General features: G+C 38.5%; 1 protein-coding gene across 2 annotated transcripts in view; it reads left to right on the top strand.

Moving 5' to 3' along the window:
* Window positions 1-8,480: 8,480 nt before the first annotated feature.
* Window positions 8,481-24,083, top strand: part of ERMP1 (endoplasmic reticulum metallopeptidase 1) — a 52,669-nt gene continuing 37,066 nt past the window's right edge. For both annotated transcript variants that reach the window (XM_069474193.1, XM_069474192.1), the window contains exons 1-4: window positions 8,481-8,917; window positions 10,262-10,563; window positions 14,686-14,813; window positions 15,453-15,558. In XM_069474193.1, the coding sequence (XP_069330294.1) occupies window positions 8,574-8,917; window positions 10,262-10,563; window positions 14,686-14,813; window positions 15,453-15,558 (880 nt within the window). In that variant the 5' untranslated portion in view covers window positions 8,481-8,573. The remainder of the gene's footprint in view (window positions 8,918-10,261; window positions 10,564-14,685; window positions 14,814-15,452; window positions 15,559-24,083) is intronic.

The following is a 24,083-nucleotide window of genomic DNA, read 5'->3' as shown; positions in this document are numbered from 1 at the left end:
AGAAAAATCCAAAATCTAAAGAAAGTTCTAAATCTCATTTTATTAATCTCTTTTTACATTATTATATTTTCAAGGAACTAAGAATTCTTTAAAAATTCTCCTTGCTACAGTCAACTGTGAACAATATGTAATGAATAAGTTTGCTTTTTATTGAGGTGAAATTCACATAATATAAAATTATTTTAAAAGTGGACAATATAGTGGGATTTAGCACATTATAATGTTGTGTAAACCACCACTACCAAAACATTTTCATCACCCCAAAAGGAAACCCTATATACCTCTTAAGCAGTTGATTCCATTCTCCCCTCTCTCTGTCCCTGGTAACCACCAACTTGTGTTCTGTCTCTACAGATTTACCTATTCTGGATATTTCATATGAACAGAATCAGACAACATGTGACCTTTTGTGTCTAGCGTCTTTCACTTCACATGGTGTTTTTGAGACTCATCCCCATTGTAGTATATATCAGTACTTCATTCCTTTTTATGGCTGAATCATATTGTAAACAAGTTTTTATTATTGAAAAAAAAATAGGGAACCTATTCTTGGTACTTCTGGATTTCTGTTCATTCATTGCTAATTCCCCAAAGGGCACTAAGACTTGAGATAGGAAAACAGGTTTTTTATGAGATCTCTCACCAAGAAGGTAGTAGGAAAGAGGCACGTACCTGTAGGTAAGAATGCTGTATTTCTAGGGTTAGAGAGAGCAAAGAGCAGAGCAGTTACATTTAATTCAACAGTTACCCTTTAAGTAAAGATATAAATCAAGTTTCCCTCAGGCTTATGGCTCAAATTGCCTTTTAGCAACTTTAAATTAGATTGGTATGAAAGAATTTGGCCAAGCACTCTCCATTTCTTTTCGCTCACCTAGCCAATGACAGAGGAGTGACTGGAGGATTTGGAAGATGTTATCTCCCCAGCTTCCTAATGCCATGCAGATGAAGGTTTCAACCACAGAATAATAGCAGCAGTAGCCACATCTTGAGTTCTTATTCTTGCTGGTATAGGGCCTCATGACAGCCCTATTAGTCCCATTTCTCAGATGGGAAAACTGAGGCACAGCAAGATTAAGTAACTCACTGGCAGTTCCACAGCAGGTGAGTGGTTGAGCAGTGCATACTGAGAGGTTTGAGGGCAGCACTCGTGTGCTGGACCACTGCATTGGACTGCCTCTTGCATCCCTGTTTTCCAACATGGTGTGGCAAGGTGCTACATAGTGCTTTTGGCCATGGCAGGGGGCGAGGGGGTTGGCTGGGCATGGGCAGTAAGGGAGAAGATGGCAACACAGACCTGACATGCATAAAGCTGAAGGAGGGGCGATCTGGCCCAGGTTTCATCACAGGTGGCCTATATGCCCTCTTGGACATGTGGACCAGACACCGAAGACCCTTGACTTCGCCACGGTTTACCATTTTAGCTTATATAGGAATCACAAGTTACAGGATCCTACTTCTAGAGAGGCTGATGCAGTAGGTGGATAGGACACAAGAAGACGATTTTTTAGCAGGTCCCCAGGTGATTCTCACGTTATGTGGTCCTCAGATCACACTTTGAGAGATATTTGCCATTTTCATACAAGATCTTTGAGAGATATTTGTCATTTTCATACAAGATCCACTGTTGTCTCTTTTCTCCTTTGGGCATCTTGGAAAAGCAGCAGCTGCTGGGGCTATTTTGGGCTGGCAAGGACCCGAAGAAGGTCACACAGCCTGAAGGCCAAGTGAAACCGGTCCAGGACACAGAGCCTGTGTGAGGGGTTCACGGGGCTATAGGGGACAGCCACTTAGAGCGGGGCTTCGGGAAGAGATGGGGTCTCTGGGTGTACACTCTTAGATGTGCTGAGTTCTGGCAATGCACACACTCATTAATATTTTAGTGGCGTAAAACAACCCAGTTTCAGCATTGGAACAAATTCACATGAGTCAGCTTCTCCCAGCCCCCAAACTGCTGAGTCATTCCCTCTGTCCTAACTCACCTGCTTCTGCAGCTCACTGGAGAAATGCAAACAAAGCCTTGGGTGTATAAGCCTCAACTAAATCCCTAGAGACTTCCAGGTCGCTGGGTTCTTCACCTCTGATCAAGGAATGCGCTATGAAGGAGGGAAAAGAAAATTCAAAATCCAAAGCCATTTAAAAGCATTTGCACCAATTCTTCTCCCATGTCATAGGCTGAATTTAAAGAATGATACTTAAGTGAAAATTCTCTTAATTGTTTTATATTGGTTCAGCAATTGATTACCGAATCTTTACTAAACATTTTAGTCTAGAGAGGTGCTTGAGGAATAGGGGCCAGAGATCAGCTTTTTGACATTGCATTTCCCTGTTGGTTCACATCCATGTTGGAATCAATTTATACACTGCCTTCCTAAGGATTAAAATGACGGTGCTCCACAGGGAAGTGCTTCCTAGGCACAGGCTGCGGGAGCCTGACGTCATGCTCGTGGTTCTTAAAGGGAATGCTGAACTCATGGTAGAAAAGGTCAAAAATAGAGAAATCAATAAAGAGGGGGAAAAAATCATTCCGAGATAATCACCATTATTGCTTCAGTGTATTTCCTTCCACATATTTACTATCACTAGTGTACTCTTGTCTATTCAATTTTGTATCTTTATTTTTTCTTCCTCTTAATATTTATAATGTGAGCATTTCACCCACATTAGTAAAGAGACTTTGTTAATTATATATTTAATACCACATGATGTTCCAAACTCTGTACCATAATTTAATTTTTCCTTTTTTATATGCTGAATGAAGTCACTTCCACATATTTGATTTTTAGAGATGAGCATCCTTTTTCATTTTTCTCTCTCTTTCTTTAATCACATCTTTGATAGATTCCTACATGTGAAATTACTACATCAAAAATCGTGAATTCTTTTCAGGCTCCTGATACATCTTGCATAATTGCTTTTCAGAAAGGTCTTTCCAATGTGTATCCCATCTACATAATATGAAAATGCCTATTAATTAAACTTTTGCCAGCAGTGCATAATATATATTGACAAACTTTTCAATATGATAAGTTAAAAATGGTCTCTATTTTCACATGCATTCCTTTGATATTAAGAGTGAATGTTTACATATTTTTCTATTAAGGCATTGGTATTTTTTTACTAATTTTTATATACACACGCATGCACATACACACTTATACATATATATAGAGAGAATAAAGTACATTATCGTCTTGCTTTAAATTTGTTGAAAATCATGTCCCCAATTTGCCATTTGACTTTTTATTATTTTTGATGACTGCTTTTATTTATTTGTTTGAGACAGGGTCTCTCTGTCGTTTAGGGTAGAGTGCAGTGGCTGGATCATAGCTCACTGCAGCCGTGAACTGCTGGGCTTATGCAGCCCTCCTGCCTCAGCCTCCCAAGTAGCTGGGACCACAGGCATGCACCACCATACCTGGATAATTTTGTATTTGTTATAGAGATAGGGTATTGCTGTGTTGCCCAGACTGTTCTCAAACTCCTGGGCTCAAGAGAGCCCCCCATCTCAGCCTCCCAAAGTGCTAGGATTACAGGTGTGAGTCACCACACCTAGCTCATTGGTGACTGTTTTTGATGTATAGAAGTTTTCAATTTTGTGTAGCATGTTGTTTTTCCTCTTACGATGTTTTCTACTTCTTTTTGGATTAAAGAGTCTTTATCTATTTTGAGTCTTAATTATTACAATTATTTAATTATATTCACCTTATTTTTGTAATAGTGAAAAGTAGTTTATGCTTGATTCTGAATTCTACTTGATTTTTCTTTCTTTCTTTTTTTTTTTTTTTGGTGTGTAATATGGTATAAAGTTTCAATTTGGTTATTTTTTTCTCCAAAAGAACCAGTTTGGTGGGGTGCAGTAGTGCATGCCTGTAGTCTGAGCTACTCAGGAGGCTGAGGTGGGATGATTGCTTGAGCTCAGGAGTTTAAGTCCAAGTCCAGCCTGGGCAACATAGTGGGACTTCCATCTCTACAAAAAAAAAAAAAAACCAAAAAAAAAAAACCAACCAATATTGTTTTAATTACATTTGTTTCCAAAAGTCTTGGAATCTCTTTTCTAATTGGCAATAGTAAAAGGTGACCTGGTGGCTTCAGCTAGCAATGCAGCTGGACTTGTTTTCTCACTCCTCTGTGTCCATCTAGCTACAGGGAACTAGAAAGCAGGCGGTATCAACCCGGGCTTTGATGGGGAGGGAAGAGTGGGGCACCATTACTCTCTCCCTAAGCTCTTAGGACAGCTCAGTTCATGGGGACAGAAAAACTCTGAAACAAGGCGGGTTTACAGATCTGGCCTATGTGCTTTTTGGGATGCCAGCTCCAGGTTGTTTGGCTTGTTGGAGGTGTTGCCTGTAGCTGACCATCATTACCAGCTCCTGAATGTTCCATTTCAGAGCTTCATAGTTAGAAAGACTGATTGTCCAGCAGCACCCTGAGGCCCCAGCTTCAGCCCTAAGGGAGCTAAACAAAAAAAAAAATAAAATAAAAAAATAAAAAAATAATGATGTCCACTGAACCTGGACATGAGTTCCATCCATGGCCCTTTAAACACAGCTGGCCCACCTTCATACTCCTCTGTGAGCACATACAACCTGGTTGTAGGCAAAAGTACTTATCTGCAATATTTACCCAAGATCTCTTTTTGAAATCCCTGTTCTTGGTTTTGCGATCTTTTTTTTTTTCTTTTTTTTTTTTTTTTTGAGACATTGTGTGTCACTCTGTTGCCCGGGCTAGAGTGCCGTGGGGTCAGCCTAGCTCACAGCAACCTCAAACTCCTGGGCTTAAGCAATCCTTCTGCCTCAGCCTCCCATGTAGCTGGGACTACAGGCATGTGCTACCATGCCCGGCTAATTTTTTTTTTTTGATATATATTTTAGCTGTCCATATAATTTCTTTCTATTTTTAGTAGAGATGGGGTCTCGCTCTTGCTCAGGCTGGTTTCGAACTCCTGAGCTCAAATGATCCGCTCGCCTCGGCCTCCCAGAGTGCTAGAATTACAGGCATGAGCCACCGGCGCCCGGCCGGTTTTGCAATCTTTTGACTTGCTCTGCCTGTCAGGTTTTGATATCTGCTTCCTTCTTTTGCAACTGGTTTGGATTTTCTTCTCACCTCTTGATTTGGCACCTCACTTGATTTGAATGTCACTGTAACATAAGGTAAAAGGCATCCTTCTGCCAATGTCAGTGCCAGAGAACTTTACCAAGTGCCCTAGTAGCCCCTCTTCCATGGAAGGAGGCACACAGGGCATGGTTTTCTTCTAAGGCACATTGGTGATGCAATGATGGAAAACAGAGACTGGCAATTCATGGGAATCCTGACAGCTCACATGGCCTTCTACTTGCCCTGACCAAGTTACTAGGAAATATTGGAGAGATGGCAAGATAGAAGGGACATGGGACAGACATCTCCATGCCTGCTGGTCAGTCTATCCCTCACTTTGTCATAAAGGGACACACAAGAAAAATATAATTGTCTGCCAAGAAAAATGTAATTGACTCAAGTCCAGCGATCAATAGCTCACCGGATGGGGCAGCCAAAGCCTTTGACATTTATCTCATCCTCATGAGCAAGTTGATATGTGGGAGCTAGAGTACCTTTCAGTTCACTATTTTCTACTTTCCACACAAATAAAATTACAGATCAAAGTGGCTTCAAACACTTCAAAGGCCAAACATTATCACAGTCTTTGATTAGCTTTATATGATCTAGATGTGGTCTTGTGCTGCTCTGCCCAGCATTGAGATGCTGAGTGATCTTATAAAAGATCACATGGAGCATGACCTTTCACTGTGCAAAACCACCCCAAGTCCTTGCTGTGACCAGGAAGTCCTCCCTGAGCTGACCTCTGCCTATTATTCTCACCTCACCTCTACTAGGCTCTAGTGCATGCTTTAGTTACATGCTTTACTCAACATTGCTTCTGAACATCCCAGCTCATTTCCCTCTGCCTGGAGGGAACATTCTCTCTTCAGGCTTATGTGGCCCTGTTGCTCACTTCATTCAGGTCATCTCAGATGTCATCTCCTCAGACAGACCTTCCCTGATCACTTTAATAAAACAGCAGCCTCTGTCACTCTCCACTCCCTGGTTTATTTTTCCTCATAGCACCTAACCCTTTGACATTTTATTCATACACACACGTGCTTGTCTCCTCATTAGAGTGTAAGCTCTGTGAAGGTAGAAATATTGAATTATTTTTCTCTCTGTTTCTCCATCTTGATCAGTATCTGAAACAGTAGATATCCAATATCTGGTAGCTTTAAAATATTAAAATGTGAATACCATAGTTTACACAGTCTAGAGAAAAACTGCCTTCTAAGAACTGTATGATAATAAGTTCTACTCCCTAGGGCTTTTAATCTAATCTGCAAAGGATTGTCTAAGAAGGAAAATTCTGAAAAATAATTTTTAATGAGAACTTGTATGAGGATCTTTGACACATATTAGTTGATTAATCCTCACTGAAGCTCTTTAAGGCAGGCATTATCTCCATTATTACAGATAAGCACACAAGGACTCTGTTGGATTGTAACTTGAATAGTGCCATGTGTATTGAAGGTACCAGATCCAGGAATTGAGATCTACCTGACCCCAACAGCCAAGCATTTTTTTCATTGCCGTACACTGCAGTACATTGCTTCCCATGGGATGTTGTCAGAAATGCTTAATATACATTATCCATTCAGAAAAAGAGACTCAGGTGAATTACTTGGTATCATAGCTCTTGACAGCTGCAATTTGTCCCTAGGTTTTCTGACACCCACCCAGCCCAGCAAGTGATGGCACAAAATAAGTAAGCCATAAAAGACCACGAAACCTTTGTGCCCTTCCTCTAGGAACTAGAAACTTCCACATCTTGTTAGACAGTGGCGGACACAGAGTCAATCAGAGTTGATTCTGAGGTCTTACCTTCCAAAGACGATGGAAGGTCTAGGGTTTTAGGGAAGAGAATAGTAAGACAGTTGATTCTTTTCAAAGACAACATATATTCATTCTCTCATTCAATAAATAGGTATTGAATTATGACCATGGTCTGGGCATAGAGCTGAGCACTATGGATACAGTGATGAATAAACAAGATAGACATCGTCTTCGGTCTCATGGAGCTTACAGACTAGAAAAGATCTTACAGAGCTAAAATGATGCTGCTGCCGCCATAAAATTGTTATGTTTTCATTTATTCATTCCAGAAATATCTATTGACTACATATTATGTATCATGCTTTGTGTTAAGAGACGGGAATAAAATGGTGAGCAAAACCAGACATGATTCCTGCCTTCATGAAGCTTATAGTCTAATGAGGGAGACAGTAAATAATCACAAACATACATGGTGCTACCAGAGCCTACAAATAGGAGAAACAGGCTTAGATTAGGAGACTCTTGCTTGAGGAAGTACCATTTACACCAAGATTTACAGGATGAATAGGAGATGGTGTGCAGGAAGTCTTTGAAAGAGGCCAGTGTGGCTGGAGAGCCAGAAATAAGCAACCTGGTGTCAGATGAGCCTGAGAGGTAGGCAGGGGCAGACTCAGAGGGCATTGTATGAAATCTGACATATGCGCTAAGTCAAAATCCTGCAATGTGCTTTCCCAGTTGGTCTCTACGCTAAATCCTTGCTGAGGACACAGAACCTTGAAGCAGAGAGGGTCATTGTACCAGTGAGGAGGAAGACGACTAATCACAAGGATCTGCACTCAAACCAAGGATCTGCTTCTTAAACCACCCAGATGATGTCGAGGGAAGAATAGCTTTTCTGAACCTTCAATTCCAGAGACCCATAGCAGTAGTGGAACAGAATGCTGTTTTTAGTAGCCCATGAAATTAGATTTAAATTCTTCATCGGTTACTTCTAGGATTTTCAGCTATTAAATGGGAATATGAACACTTCCTTTTCAGGGTTCTCATGGGAATTAAATGAGATAGTGTATTAAAGCGCTTAGGACAGTGCTTGGCTCATAGCAGGTATTCAATAAATAATAGCTATTATTTTTCTTTATCTGTTAAATGGAGACAGTAATAGTGCTGGTTATCTCACAGGGTTATGATCTGATTAGATTATGTATATGAAAGCAATAGGTTGGGCCTCTTCTGCGTAGTCCTATTTCTAATTGTAAGTGCCAAGAGCCCACTTTTTTTTTTTTTTTTTAAAGCCTGTTCTAATGTTCCTTTCTAAAGTTGGGCCATTGCCTTTTTCATCTGTCTGGTGCACCGTAAGAACCATGTGCATTTTTTAAAAAGTGATCTCTCACTTTTCTCCTGTTTTGGGCTGCACGTTTCTAGGTTTATGAGTGTCTTCCCATTTGGAAATCTCTGTCCCACACCAGCCTGGGAAAGCCCTGCAGGAGATGGCACACCCACCGCGCCCAGCCTGGGTCCGTCCTGCCGCGGTGCCAGCCCCGAGGTCTGCCCAGAGGCGCTGGGTTGCGACGAGGCGGGACCGGCCAAGCAGAAGTTTGGCCCTCTGCAGTTTCCGTCCGCTCACTAGGAGGCGCTGCGGCAGCGGCAGCGGCGGTGGTGGCGGCTGCCGGGGCTGTCGCGGGCTGGTGCGGTTGGGCTGGTGGCTGAGGCTGGTGGCCATGGAGTGGGGTTACGAGTCAGCTGCTGTGAGGCGGCACCGCGTCGGAGGGGAGCGTCGGGAGGGACCCGAGGCCGCGCCGCCGCCGGAGAGGGAGGCCCCGGCGCAGGAGCCCCTGGTGGATGCGTGCGGCGGCAGAGGCGGCGCGAGGACGCGGAAGAGGAGCCCGGGGGGTAGCGGCGGCGCGAGCCGGGGCGCGGGGACTGGGCTGTCTGAGGCGCGCGCCGCGCTGGGGCTCGCGCTCTACCTGCTCGCGCTGCGGACTCTTGTGCAGCTGTCGCTGCAGCAGCTCGTGCTGCGCGGGGCCACTGGCCACCGCGGGGAGTTCGACGCGCGCCAAGCCAGGTACCAGCCGCTCCCTCCTAGCATGGCCCGCGCTTCCCTTTGTGGCTCCTGCCTGGGCACCGCAGCACCGCACCTGTGTGCACCCGCCGGGCCTCCCGGGCTGCACGTGGCAGGGGTGGCCTTGCATGTCCTCCTTCTAGGGTCTGAATTACTGGGACGTGGAGTTTGCCTGGCTCCTGGTTAAACTCGTGGTGCAGCTTAGGGGTGGTTAGGTGAATTGAGCGTGCTTTTGCACCCACTCTCTGCTCTGTGTGGAGATGGTGGTTAGTCGTCCTCTCATCTTCAGGAACAACTTCCACTTTTTACCTTGGTTTGCACTCCTGCTTTCCAAATGAAATGGGGAGTGAAATTTGTGTACCTAGACCGTTTTATAAATTGGTTTGGGGTGGGGGGCGTTGGAAGCGCCTAGTGCAGTATTCTAACTTTCTGAGGGTCACAATCCCCAAATTCGTAAGCGATGGAGGCCCTCCTTGGCACAGCGCTCAATTAAAATTTTGCATGAAGTTTGAAAAGTTCTCAGATCCCTGCAGTTTGTCTTTGGGCTTCTGGATTAGTGACTGTAAGGTTTGAATTTTTTTTTTTTTTTTTTTTTTTTAAATAAAGACCTTTAAGTATGCTAGGACAGGTGATTGTCAAAGGTATTGTAACCCAAGTGTGTGAAAGCTCATAAAATCATAAGCTAGCAGGAAGTTTTGAACAGCCACTGTGTTTTAAAAACTTTTTCTTTGAACACAAAGTGCTGAAAGCTTATTTTCTTAAGGACTTTCTGGGACACCCACCATACCCCCCTTTTCTCCACTTGGAAGGCAGTTAAAAGACAAAAAAAAATTTGTTTTCATTAGGGGTAGAGTTGGTTTTGGCCTAAATTACTAGGAAGGCTGGGTCCATTCCTAATCATCAGAAATTTTTCTTTGCTTATTTAACCTCTTAACTTGATTGTCTTTGCATTGATTTCTGCTACTAGAAGTAGTGACCCAGAATTAATAACCCCAGGAATATGGCACAATGAAGTTATATCCTGTCCTGCTTAGCCTTCGGCAGTCACACACAGTTTGAATACAATTCTTAGCCTTTGTATGGATTTAATATAGGGAGAAGTTGAGAGTGTGGTGAGTGGAGAAAAAACGGGATCAAGTCATGGGAGGCAAAATAAAATGGTGGAACTTTGCAAGTGGTTTTCACAACATATCTGAAATAGTAAAAGGCAGTCTTTTAAAATGAAAAGTCAAAGAACTAAGCTTTTTGCGGGGAGAAAGGGGAGGGTAGTGGAAAATTTGCTCTGTGCTAAGTGTTATTTTTAAGCCCGCGTTCCTTTGTCGTCATCATTCTTTTGGTTGCTTCCAGGGATTATCTTGAACACATAACATCTATTGGCCCCAGGACTACAGGAAGTCCAGAAAATGAAATTCTGACGGTGCACTACCTTTTGGAACAGATTAAACTGATTGAAGTGCAAAGCAACAGCCTTCACAAGATTTCAGTAGATGTACAACGGCCTACAGGTTCTTTTAGCATTGACTTTTTGGGAGGTTTTACAAGCTACTATGACAACATCACCAATGTTGTGGTAAAGCTGGAACCCAGAGATGGAGCCCAGCATGCTATCCTGGCTAACTGTCATTTTGACTCAGTGGCAAACTCACCAGGTATGTATCTGTTTTTTTTTTGTCATTTTGAAGTCACAGTCCAGAAGGTTTATTAACGTAACGCCAAGCTGCTTGGACAATTGTGGTGACCTTTTTTTTTGGCAAACTTTTATTCATTGTGATGAAAGGTGGGATAATTAGACTTGTATCATTTAGTTTAGGATCTGATCTTTCAGTAGTCTCTTAAGTGGTTTATAATTATTGTTATTATTTTAACATTAATACCAGCACCCCAATGACAGGACTTGGAGTGTTTCTGGTAGACTGAAGCAGCCTTGTCACTATTACCAGACTGCATGTGTCCCTGTGTCTTTGAGTTGAGTTCTGCCACTTCAGCTGTTACTCAGCTGAGTGTTGTACTAGGCTTTGGGGATACTGGGTCAAGGACAGTCCTTGTCTTCAAGGATGAATGGTTTGGAGGATATCTTCTCTAGCAGTTTCTGTTGACCTGTAAAGTGAGAATTTTGGTCCAGTGAGGGTGGCATACTGTTAGAGTACCTGAAATAATCCATAAATCTTGCTCTGAAAATACTTAGACAAAATAGAATACTTGACGTTATGACAATGCCTGACAAATAAATATTTGTCAAATGAATGAGAATCCCCTAAATTGAACTTCCATTTCTTACGATAATATTCCACAGAAATATTTTTTCAATAGTTAAAGAGATTATAAGAAGGGAAGAATAGAAAATAGCATTTTACAATGGTATCGTAGCATTTTAGTAGTAGATAAGATCTGAGATGGCAGCTGGCTCAACCCCCTCATTTGACGCAGGGATAAATTTAGCTGATCACTGCTGATCAGAGACAACCGGGATAAGATGCTGAGTTTCCTGGCTAGTCATTTCTTTCAGCTACCTTTGAAAGGAAGGAGAGTATTAGAGTGTAATTAATGCTCCCTTTGGCAAATAGCTTACCCTCCTCTTTTCTCAGTTTCTCCTCTGTGAAATGGAGAAAATAATAATACTTTCCTTGGAGGATTAAATACAAATCAAATATAAGAACAGCACCTGGCATGGAAATTTTAACTGTTATTGAATATTAATACTTCTGGATTGCTTAAACTTATAGCAGACCCAATATGAACATGTAGACTTATTGCATTTAGAATGTAATTTGCTTTATCAAAAATACACACATTTGTTATATAAAGGCAGAAATACCTTTGTATGTGCTGGGGAAACCAGTGGTCTTATGTTCATGTCAAAGTAGTCATAAGTGTCACCGTACACTCACATTTATGATGCTTAAACTTTAGGAATGGGCAAATAAATACCATAGTTGCTTACAAACATTATATAAGAAAGATGTATGTACAAGAATCAGAAACAAATGTAGGGAAAGAAAAATAGTTTTCCCTCAACCCTTCATAGTTTTTAGCTGAGATGGACTCCTGTAACAAAAGACAGGTTAAGAAGAGAAAAACAAACAGAAGTTTATTGACATGTATACCTCATGTATACATGGGAGATACCCAGGGAAAATGAGTAAATCTGAAAGAGTTGGGTTAGAAATCTGGCTTATATAGCATCTTTAACAAAGAACAGTATGTTTGTGGTGAAGTGACAAGACAAAGGAAAGGGACCTTGAGTCTTTAGGAGTGGCAAATTGTAGGAAGGCAAATCAATGGTAGTTAAAGTTCATTAAAATTTGTTATGTAGATTCCTCTGGTGCTGTCACCAGGTTGATAAAAATTTAAAGTTGTCTTTGGTGATCAACCTTTTTCCTTTTTGGTAGAAAGGGGAGGTGGGACACCTTTGTAAATTTATGTCCTGCTTTTAGGCAAATGGGGGGAGAGCAGAGGGATTTTTTTGTTCAGTATCTACTTCTCAGTTCCCTTCAGCTCAAAATAATCCTTATGCCAAAGTGGCATATTTTGGGGTGGGGTATTCTGCTACCCTTCACAAACATAGGTGCCATATATTATAATTTGCATACATGGTGTCTAATACTTAAAGGATGGCATTTTTATGAGCCATTAGAGCCCATTTTTAACTAAAATTTTATGATAATATCCATACCAGCAATCTCAAGGAAATTTCTGTTACTAATAAGTTGTTAAAAATAATGTTTTACACATTCATCAAATAGATTAGTGGTTGGACTAATTGAAGCATGGGTTTTTTTTGTTTTTTTTTTAATTCTTAGCATATCTGGGACTCAGGAACTGATACCAATTAAGTAGTAATGTTATCCACAGAAAGCCCTTAATTATCTTGAGTCTGATGTGTAGTTCCAGGTCGTTGTTAGAAGAGACATTAAGTTATTTTGAGGGTGGCTTCAATTTCAAGGTTAATTCTAAATGGAAAGGGATGTTGTTTAATCACCCAGCCCTTGCAGATACTGTCCTCTTACTTTCCTTCACTTTCTTAGAGATATTTGAACCATCTGTATTTCTCTTCTAAGACAGCACAACCATTCAAGATAAATGGACAGTTTAACTTTTTAAGCAACTCTATATAGATACATACCTTTCAATTTCTTTTTCTCTTCCTTTGAATAAAGAAAAATTTTATGGTTTGTTTTTTATTTTAAAGTAACAGTCTCAAAGTAAAAAAAGTTTATTTCATTTGATTTCTGAAAGGTAGCACTATTTACCATAGCAACATATACTTCCTACTTGATGGTAATTAGATAATTATTACTTGGTTTCACTTTGATTAAAATACAATCCAGTAGTCACCAGTGAGACAAGTATAGTTAATAAGTAGTTTCTTCTTGAGTAGGAATTGGGTCTGAAATGTAACAGAGCCCAAACAAGCATTTTAACTGGCTACAGAGCCGTCCTTAAGTTTGCAAAGGGAAGGAAGAGCCATCATTGCTTGCCAGGTGTCAGGTGCTGTGTATTATCGTGTGAACTCCTCATGACAAACCTGTAAGGTGGATATCATTATCCTGCTCTTCAGACCAGGAAATAGTGGAGTAAAGTGACAGAGCTAAAATTTACTTCCAGATCTTTCTTGCTCTGAAATCCACACTAAACTCTTTAGCACCCTGCCTCCTAGTGTGTAAACCCAGAAATGTAATTGCCTAGGTTATTACAGTGCCTACTTACTTTGATTACTCTTTAAACGTTTTATTATGGAAAATTTCAAACATATACAAACCAGAATTGTTTAATGAACCCCAGTGTACCTGTTCCCCAGCTTCAACAATGCTATCTTATTTCTTTCCTACTTCTGCTGCTCCCCCCTCAACTCCTTGATTATTTTGAAGTAGATCTTAGCTATATCAGTTCCTCTGAAGTATTTCAGTTTAAATTGCTGAAAGGGATAAGGACCCTTTTTGATACAGTCATAAAACCATGATGAATTGCCTCACCTAAAAAACCTAACTGTAATTCCTTGGTATCATCAAATATTCAGTCAGTTCATTTACCTGCCTTTTTCAGTGCTTTAAAAAAGCAAGGCACTAAAGTCATCTTTATAGTTACTTTTAATTAACATATGAAGTTTCTGAATCAAGAAGACCATTAAGAGATTTGACTAGGTTCTCTACTTTATCAGTGCTGGGACCAGGGATACTACTCAGGTCATTAGTGTCCTCTCTTCCGTCTTACTAGATTAGGTGACTTCTTTGTACTTTTCCATCACATCATTTCTTTGGAGAAACCTTAAAAAAATGTTACACCATCCAAACTGACCCCTCTGTAAATGTGGAGTGACCTGCAGCTTTTATGATATTGGCAGGAAAACAAACGAGAAAGGAGTGGGTGGCAGTGGGAGATGATGGAGGAAGCTGTGAGCACCAGAAGTGAGACCGACACAGAGGATGTGGAATGCAGATAAAGAATGGAAAGTCTCCTGGGGTTGGTGAGAATGCCAGTTTTCAGTATGACTTTAGGTCCCGTCTGGTTGATTTAGTCAATAGTTATTAGTTGATTGTTCGGGGCCAGGCATGATTCCAGGCATTGAAAGTCAGTGAGTAAACCAGAGATCCCTGCCTTCATGGAGCTTACTGCCAGTGGGTGTCATTGTCACCTGATAATGACAGAGTTATGCTCTGGTCACGCAACTATTATGATGTTTCTCTGAGGAGAAAACTCCATTCCTAACCATAATGGTTCATGCTGTACAGGTTTTAAAATCTGAGGAGCAAATCTGTTTTTCTGATTTGAAGGTGCCAGTGATGATGCAGTTAGCTGTTCAGTGATGCTGGAAGTCCTTCGCGTCTTGTCAACATCTTCAGAAGCCTTACATCATGCCATCGTGTTTCTCTTTAATGGTGCTGAGGAAAATGTCTTGCAAGTGAGATTTTACTGTTTTAAATACTAGGCTCAAATAATGATGAGAATAATAACAATAGCTAAAACCGACACATTTTTGTTATTCATGTGAGTAGTATCGTAAAATGATACATGAAAGAAATATTGTACTTGGCAGTACTTTAAAAAATTCACAGCCACTTATGTAGATATGTTCAATATTTGGAAAACTCAACTCAGAGCGGATCATCTTGGCAATGTTTGATTTATAAAAGGGCTCTTTGATGGCATAGTTACTTTCCTCAGGTTTTCTTTGACATTGGAGTTTCAGAGATGTTCTGAGGCAGACACACAGCGTGAATACCCAGCCACATGGATCGTCTCTTCTCCCATCCTCCTTGCCCTTTCTTTTGCACTTACCAAGGACATTGTTTGGCACCACTCACAGTGATCATGCTGCCTTCTGTGGTGGGCAACTGCCCACACCCATGATGTGCACAGCCATTATGCATAGAAAGAGAAGCAGAAAATGTCTTCAGATACTGCCTTTGAAAAATGGTTATTTTGTTTTCATATTTCTAACCTCATCAAGATAGCCTTTCTGTGTTAAAATAAGCAAAATGAAGACTTTGATAACTTAAGATTGTTTAACCAGTGTTTGTTTCCTTTCCTTCTCATTAAGGCCAGTCATGGTTTCATTACTCAGCACCCCTGGGCCAGCTTGATTCGTGCATTTATTAACTTGGAGGCAGCAGGTGTAGGAGGGAAAGAACTTGTATTCCAAACAGGTATGTGAGGCTGTGCGTTGTATATTTTAATGCAATTCTAGTTTTTTATAAAAGAGGAAAGTTTTTGAATATAAGTAATCTCTTTAATGAACCATCTCCTGAATGAGCATTCTTTTTAAAACTTGAGCTAGTGTTAGCTTGTCTTTGTTAAAATTTTTTATTTTATAATAATATAATAATATAATACTGATAGCATCTATCACTTATATAGTGCTGATTATATGTCAGATGCTCTAAGCATTTAGCATATTAAGTCATTTACTCTTCAAAACAACATGAGAGATAAATACTATTATTACTTCCATTTTAGGGATAAAACTGAGGCAAAAGAGATTATAACTTGCCCAGAGTTTCATAGTTGGTTAATGGCAGAGTGGGATTTGAACCTGGCGAGTCCAGGTTCAGAGCCTTTGTTCTTAACCATTAATCAGATTGTCATATAGCTGGTGAACTTTCTTTTAATGTGGATAATATAAATAATTTTAAATGTTAATCATTTCATGAATTAAAATGAGAACATTAACCTATATTTAAGAGGTTTAAATTTATCATTGAATTAATTGAAAGTCAAAAAATTCAGTAATATTTAATCAGCCAGAGAAATGTTTTTAATTTTATGATTAAACTTTTCTAAGGATAGCAAGATAAAGTTGAGGAATATCAATTTATTTGTCATCTTTAATAGAATTCATAGCTCACAGATTTGTTCAGTCAGGGTGTACTAAAATTTGACGTTGAGAGTTCTGTGCCATTTCCTTTTCCTGTTAGAAATTTGGGTGATGCATCTTATCCAGAGATGTAGCATTTTCTAGATCTTTTAGTATTGAGTAGTGCATTGGGTGAGATAGGCTAGGGAAAGTGGGTAGGGTAATATGGAAACTTGTTTTGTAGCACCCTTTTAAGACCTGGTGGTGTTTAAGTTACAAAGCTATGTTAAGTGCTAAATATGTTTTCACAACCTAAATAATACCCTATTTTAATATTCTTCATTGAACTTTTTTTAAGCTTTTATCCTTCAAAATGGATGTATATTTTACTTCAGTTAAACCTTTGAGAATGTTAAGATCATGAGGTTAGAAGCAGCAAGGTTCTACTTTTCAACTCTCAAACCTTTCTACTTTACTATTAATACTTCATCTAACTGATGAGAAGAAGCTGGAGTCTAAAATCTGCAGGAGTAGGTAGATGCTACACAATTTTCCGTTTCCCTCTATTTCTTGAACGTCACTAAAGATATGAGGAACACATACAACAACCATCACGTCAAGAAGCAGCAAGACAAAATCCTGTAAGCAAAGAGGACAATGAGTTTTTCTTTCCTAATGTGAAAATCTCAAGAGTTCCACATGGGCAGGAGTGTGTCTTTGTATATTTTCCCTGTTGAAAGTATACTATATGTTAAGTCCCTTCATATCCATGCTTTGAATTTATTAGCACAGCATTTTGTCCCTATACTCTACCTACCCAGAGGAAAACCAGTCTTATGGTTTAGTCTGTATCTTTCCTGGATTTTTTTCTGTGAGCATATATATTAATGTATACATATTTTATGCACATATACTAATATATTTTACATATGTGTAGTCCAAGAGGTTAAAACATACTCACCTAGGGCTAGTCAGGTCCAGACCCAAGTCAGTTCCTTTATTTATTTACATTTATTAAACACTCACTTTTGCTAGGCTGACTAGCCCAAAGTCCTTAGTCTTTTCACTAAATGTATATAGTTTTAGATAAAAAATTCTACAGCTGCATGATGCTATAGAAGGCTATAAACCGTTAATAATGGTCACAGCTAGATGGTGGGTATTTGCTGGTAGAACTGGGGTGGGTGTGACTGGAGTGGAGAACAGGCTAAATGTGAAAAAACAGTTTGAGCTCTCCATTGCCTCATGAATTTAAGACCAGAATTGACTGTTATTACTGCATTACGTATACTCTTTCAAGTCTTCTCTATTGTTTCAACTTTTGTAATGCATATGATTAATAATGAAGCAAAAAACATGACTCTTTAGCAGTATATATACAATTTAAATGTTTTACTCATTCTAAAATAAAATCCCTGTATTTCAAAGTTAATTTTTTTTCTGGAAGATATACTATAAAAGATTTGGAAAGAATATCTACCTCCTTCCTCTGATTTTTTTACATGATTTTTCCACTAGGTTTTGGAGCTTATTGTCGTGTCTAAACTGCATACCTGAAAGCTTTCTGGGTGTTTTCTGACATTCCAGTAATTTTCCTGGTATCTCTGTTACTCTGATACCTCTGCCTACAAAAGACAAGCTATCTTGTGGGCATGGCTTTCAAAAAGCTAGTTATCCAGGCTGGGCAACATAGTGAGACCCCATCTCTACAAAAAATATTAGCAGGCATGGTGGCACACACTTTGTAGTCTAGCTACTGGGGAGGCTGAGGCAGGAGGATCGCTTGAGCCCAGGAGCTGGAGGCTGCAATGACCTATGATCCTACCACTTCACTCTAGCCAGGGCAACAGAACCAGACCTTGTCTAGTTAGTGTTGTTTCCATGTTTGACTAAAGAGGATAAAGACCCTCTGGATTTGGAGTTGTGCTTGTGAATGAATGCCAGATCATGCTTCCTCAGCTTTTTTTTTTTTTAAAAGACCTGCTTTTTCTTTTTTCTTTATTTTTCTTTTTAAAAAATTTTTAATTATTGTGGGTATATAATAGTTGTATATGTTTATAGGGTATATGTGATGTTTTGATACATGCATACAATGTGAATTAATCAAATCAGGGTAATTGGGATATCCATCACCTCAGGCATTTATCATTTCTTTGTGTTAGGAACATTCTGGTTCCACTCTTAGTTATTTTGAAGTATACCCTAACTTATTGTTGATCATACTCACTTTGTTTTGCTATCAAATATTTATTCTAACTGTGTAACTATTTTTGTACCTATTAACCATCCCCACTTTTTCTCCCCTTCCCTGCTACCCTTCCCAGCCTCTGGTAATCATCATTCTACTCTCTGTCTCCATGAGACCAATTGTTTTTTAATATTTAGCTCCCACATATGAATGAGAACATGCAAGATTTGTCTTTCTGTGCTTGGCTTATTTCACTTAACATAGTGTTCTCCAGTTCCATCCATGTTATCCATGTTGTTGCAAGTGGCAGGATTTCATTCTTTTTTTTTCCTATTTTATTCTTTTGAAGCCCAGCTATTTGAGGGATTTCATTCTTTTTTGCGGCTATATAATGTTCCATTGTGTATATGTACCACAACTTCTTTATCCATTCATCCGTTCATTAGGTCGATTCCAAATCTTGGCTATTGTGAATCATGCTGCAATGAACATGGGAGTGCAGATATCTTTCTGATATACTGGATTCCCCTCCTTTGGATATATACCGAGCAGTGGGATTGCTGGGCAATATGGTAGTTCTGTTTTTAGTTTTTTGAGGAACCTCCATACTGTTCTCCATAGTAGTTGCACTAATTTACATTCCCACCAACAGTGTACAGGGGTTCCCCTTTTTCCACATCCTCACCAGCATTCGTTTTTGCCTGTCTTTTTGATAAAAGCCATTTTAACTGGAGTGAGATTATATCTCATTGTAGTTTTGATTTGCATTTCTCTGATGACTAATGATGAGCATTTTTTTATACACCTGTTGGCCATTTGTATGTCTTCTTTTGAGAAATATCTATTCAGATCCTTTGCTCATTTTTAATTGGATTATTTGATTTTCTCCTATCAAGTTGTTGGAGTTCCTTATATTTTGTAGTTATTAATCTCTTGTCAGATGGGTAGTTTGTAAATATTTACTTCCATTCTGTGGCTTGTCTCTTCCCTTTATTGATTACTTCCTTTGCTATGCAGAAGATACTTAGCTTGACGTGATACCATTTGTCCAATTTTGTGTTGGTTGCCTGTACTTTGGGGGTATTACTCAAGAAGTCCTTCAGGCTCACTTTTTCTGTGCAGTAGTACTTATCCTGTCCTGGAAACTTCTTGGTTAAAACAGTTTGTAATCTCTAGAATGCCATTGTTGTCTCTTTTCAGAAAGAGACATTCATTTGGGAAGTTTTTAGTGACTAGAATAATCATTACTACCTATGTTTTAAGAAGAGCAGAAAGAATTACTTCATTTATCAGACCAGTAATTTCATTTTATGAGTCGGAGAGGCTTTATTTAATAATTTTGAAGGTGTCATAAGATCCATCCTTTTAAAATTTAAACAGATTAAGCCAGTAATATATATTCTTTGTAAAAAATTCAGATAACTGCTTACCTTGAATGCAAGAAAGCCCATAAGCAAAAGAGTGACAGGATCTTTTTTTGCTCATGTGAAAATATCCGTAATCCTCTCATTCAGAGCAAATCAGTGTTATGGTTTAGTTTGTACACTTCTGCAATTTTTTTTTCTAAGTGTATATGTTAATATATATTAATATATATGTATATATATATTAATATGTGTATATATTCCTTACAAAAATGTGATCGTATTCTATCATTTTATAAACTTCTTTAGAATGAATTCTTGTTTTTTTTGTTAAGCTTTATTGAGATATAATTCACATATCCTACAGTTAATCAATTTAAAATGTAAAATTTAGGTTTTTTTTAGGTATTTTCATAGAGTTTTGCAATCATCATGATAATAAATTTTAGAACATTTTTTATTGTCATGAGAAAAAGACCCTGTACTTATTAGCAGTCACTCCCATTTTGCCCCAACCCCAGGCAACCACCTGTCTCCTTTGTCTTTATAGATTTGCCTAGTCTAGACATTTCATATAAATAAATAGATGAAATGTGTAGACTAGGCAAATTCATACAATATGTAGTCTTTTGTGTCTGACTTCTTTTATTTAGTATAATGTATTTGAGGTTGTCTGTGTAGAGACAGAGACTATAGAAGAAAATGATATTTATCTGGGAATTGGCATTGCAATGGCAATACATGAGCCATAGTAAACTATATATGTATGTAGCATAGAAAAGAAAGACTACGGTTTTTAAAGGAAAACTGAAGAGAATTACAGGCCTTCCCTGGCTCTTTTTTTCAGGAGTTTTTAACACAAGTGACTCCATTTTGATTCTGACAGCTTTCACAAGGTTCACCCATGTTGTGGCATGTATCAATACTTCATTTTTTTTAATGGCTGAATAAACCCATTGTATGGGTATACCACATTGTGTTTATCCATTCATCAGTTCATGGACATATGGATTATTTCCGCTTTTAAACTTTTATGAGTAATGCTGCTGTGAGCATTAATGTGTAAGTCTTTGTGTGAACATATATTTTCATTTCTTTTGGGTAGATACCTAGGACATATGGTAAATTTACACATAACTTTAAAAGAAACTGCCAAACTAAACAATAAGGTTTTATTTGAGAAGAAATACAAATTCATATAACAGAAAGAACTTTTTATATTAGATTAGCAAAAAGTAAGTAAAATGATAATGCCTGGTGCTGTTGAGTATAGAGAAACAGACATTTCCATACACTGTTGGTGGAAATGTGGATTGATGCATTTTGGCAGTATGTATTACTTTTAAAATGTGCAGGCCCTTCAGTTTAGCAGGCCTACTTCTGGGAATTTATCCTGTAGAAATAGTTGACATTCACACGTTGATCTAAGAATTGCATAGTTATCTTAGCTTTTTTTTTATAAGAGTAAAAAATTGAAAATGCCTTCAGGGTCCATGAGTAGAAGACTGGTTATATAAATGGTGACTTGAATCTTTTTTTTTTATCTCTTCCATCATTAGTTTTCCTTCTCTTTGGCATCATTCCCATCAGCACACAAATATGCCTTTTTTACCATCTTAAAGAAAACCACTTTTACCCCTACCCTCAACTACTGCCTTGTTTCTCTGACCCTCTACTGAAAAATTCCTCAAAAGAATGGTCTATACTATAGCGATAGTCTTGAATGCCTTTGCTTCTGTTCTTGAACCAGTTCAAGACAGCTTTTGCCTCTCCACTCCACCTCAACTGCTCTTGTTAATGTCACATTTGCAAATTCAGTGGTCAGTTTTCAGGCCCATCTTGCTTGGCTTCCATAATAATATTTACCACTCTTCCTCAGTCGTCTTTATTCCTCCTTTTTTGTTTCTTCTGTGTGTTGATGCCACCAAGGAAGTAGAGCAGTAGGAATGATGCTGTGGGTCTGCTAAGTTGGGTCTGCTTTTCCTGGACTTCTTTTGGCACTGACATCTACCTCCCCTCAACATTACACATGACCATATCCTTTGCATTAAGAAAGATGAAGCTTATTCTTTAAGAAGTGAATTGCTTCTGAAGTAGGTTGGGGGAAAGAAAAGAAGAAATGAACACACAAGAAACTGAAAGCATCATAGAATTTAGATGATGGCAGGAGAAAGAATGCAAATTGAAAATGTTTCCATATCTGCTTGCCACCTCTCTCTATAAGATAACTAAGATAAAAGCTTTCTGGGGGAGGTGGGATAGGGTAGTGATTAAGATCAAACCTAAGGTCAAACCTCAAAACCTCAGCTGTAGTGCTACACGTGGAACCTTGGACAAGTCATGTAGCCACTCCAAATTTTAGTTCCTCATCTGTAAAATTGGGATACTATTAGTACCTACTAGATTAATAACCATGGAGTAAAATCTTTATGTCTGCAGTTTCTCATCTAACGGGCTCCCTTTACTTTGTTTATATTGTGGCAAGTATTTTACTCAGGAGCTGATCTGTCTCCCCAGCTTCCCTTTTTATACCGATAACTGACCTTTTCACAACCTGTAGGCTTCTTCTGATGATCAGTGAGAGGCTGGAACAGAGCTGGCACCCTCCCATGCAGTGGTGCAGTCTGTAAGGGTAAAGGCCAGGTAGCAGATATTTAAAGCTATAAATCCCTTTCCCACTAATGTGTTTTATATTTTTCTCAAGTATTTCTTATGGTATAATGCATAAAAGGAATTTTAAATGTTATCTTTAGGTATCTTTATTTAATCTTTTATTGTAATGCAAAAAAAGTGCATAGCACTTAGTGTTCAGCTTAATAATTTTTACAAATGGAATATAATCATGTAAGCACCACCTAGATCAAGGTAGAGAATGTGAGTCATACCCAGAAGCCTCTTTTGTGGCCCTTCCAGTTATTCTTCCCCTAAAAGGTTATCACTATATTAAGTTATATCTTGGTAGATTTAATTTTGCCTGTATTTGAACTTTATATAAATTGAATCATGCACATTTTCTTTTGTGTCTGGCTTTTTTTCACTCAACTTTATGTCTGTAAGATTCATCTGTATTGTGTTTAGCAGTAGTTTGTTCTTTTTCATTGCTGAATAATATTCCATTGTATAATTTATCCTTTCTACTGGTGATGTTAGGTTGCCCCCAGGTTTTTGCTCTATGATAAGTGCTGCCGTGAACATTCTCATAAATGTCTTTTGGTACACATGTATGTGTACACACATTTCTGAGTGGAATTGCTGAGTCATAGCTGTATATATGTTCAGCTTTGGTAGGTGCTTTTCATAGATAATACCAAACTTAGTTGCAAAAGTCCTAAATAAAGTATTAGGAAACTGAATCCAATAATACATACATACACACAGACCCACACAAGATAATACTTTCCAACCAAGTTGAGCAACAAGATAGTTTAATATTTGAAAATCAATCTATGTAATTCACACATCATCAGAATAGAAGAGAAAAATCATATCAACCAATAATCTCAGTATAATAATTTCAGTAGATAAAGAAGAGAGATATGCTCCTCTATAACAGTACATTTATCATACTCAAGAAATATACATTAATATAAAGCTGTGATCTAATAAACAATGTATTCAGATTTCCCCAGTTCCGTTAATGTCCTAGCTGTTTTTGTCTTTTTCATCTGGGTTCCTATCCAGGATCAAATATAGCATTTATCATGTATTATAAAATATTAATATATCACAATCATTATATAGCACACATATCAGAAAAAGTATAATAAAACTTGTTATTTTAAGGTGAAAATCCTTCTAACCCCATCTCATGAAAGATGGTAGACTCTTGCCATACCCTCCCAGAATTTTTTCACCTGCTCCTTCTCACATACAACTCCTTCCTTTCTGAGAGGAACTACTATCCTGATTTTTAAGATAATCATTGTATTTATAGTTTAGGTTTACCTGTTTTTCAGTATGGTTTTAATATTTTAACAGTGTAATTTTAATTGTTGATATCTAATTAAATATTAATAGTATTTTAATAGGATATAGTCTTATAATCTATATATTTTTCCATCATCATTTTTGTTTTTCCTTTTGTTTTTTTGTCCTTAGTGCATTATAACAGGAGGCATATAATATTTGTCTCATTATTGATACTAACTTTTCATCATTTGAATTAATCCATTAAATAAAAGTTATTTGCCAGGTTTTTTTTTGTTTTTTTTCTATTTCTCCCTTTGTACAGGTTACTGTTTTCTCCTTTGCAATAGGTACTTTGAGACTATGTAAATATACTCTTTCTCGTCAAACTTTGATCCTAGTTTGGCAATCATTGATGAT

The sequence above is a fragment of the Eulemur rufifrons genome, chromosome 7 (assembly GCF_041146395.1).
Source record: "Eulemur rufifrons isolate Redbay chromosome 7, OSU_ERuf_1, whole genome shotgun sequence".
In the NCBI taxonomy this organism is placed as follows: domain Eukaryota; kingdom Metazoa; phylum Chordata; class Mammalia; order Primates; family Lemuridae; genus Eulemur; species Eulemur rufifrons.
Note: the sequence above shows the minus strand (reverse complement) of the source record. Positions and strands in the feature narration are given on the sequence as shown.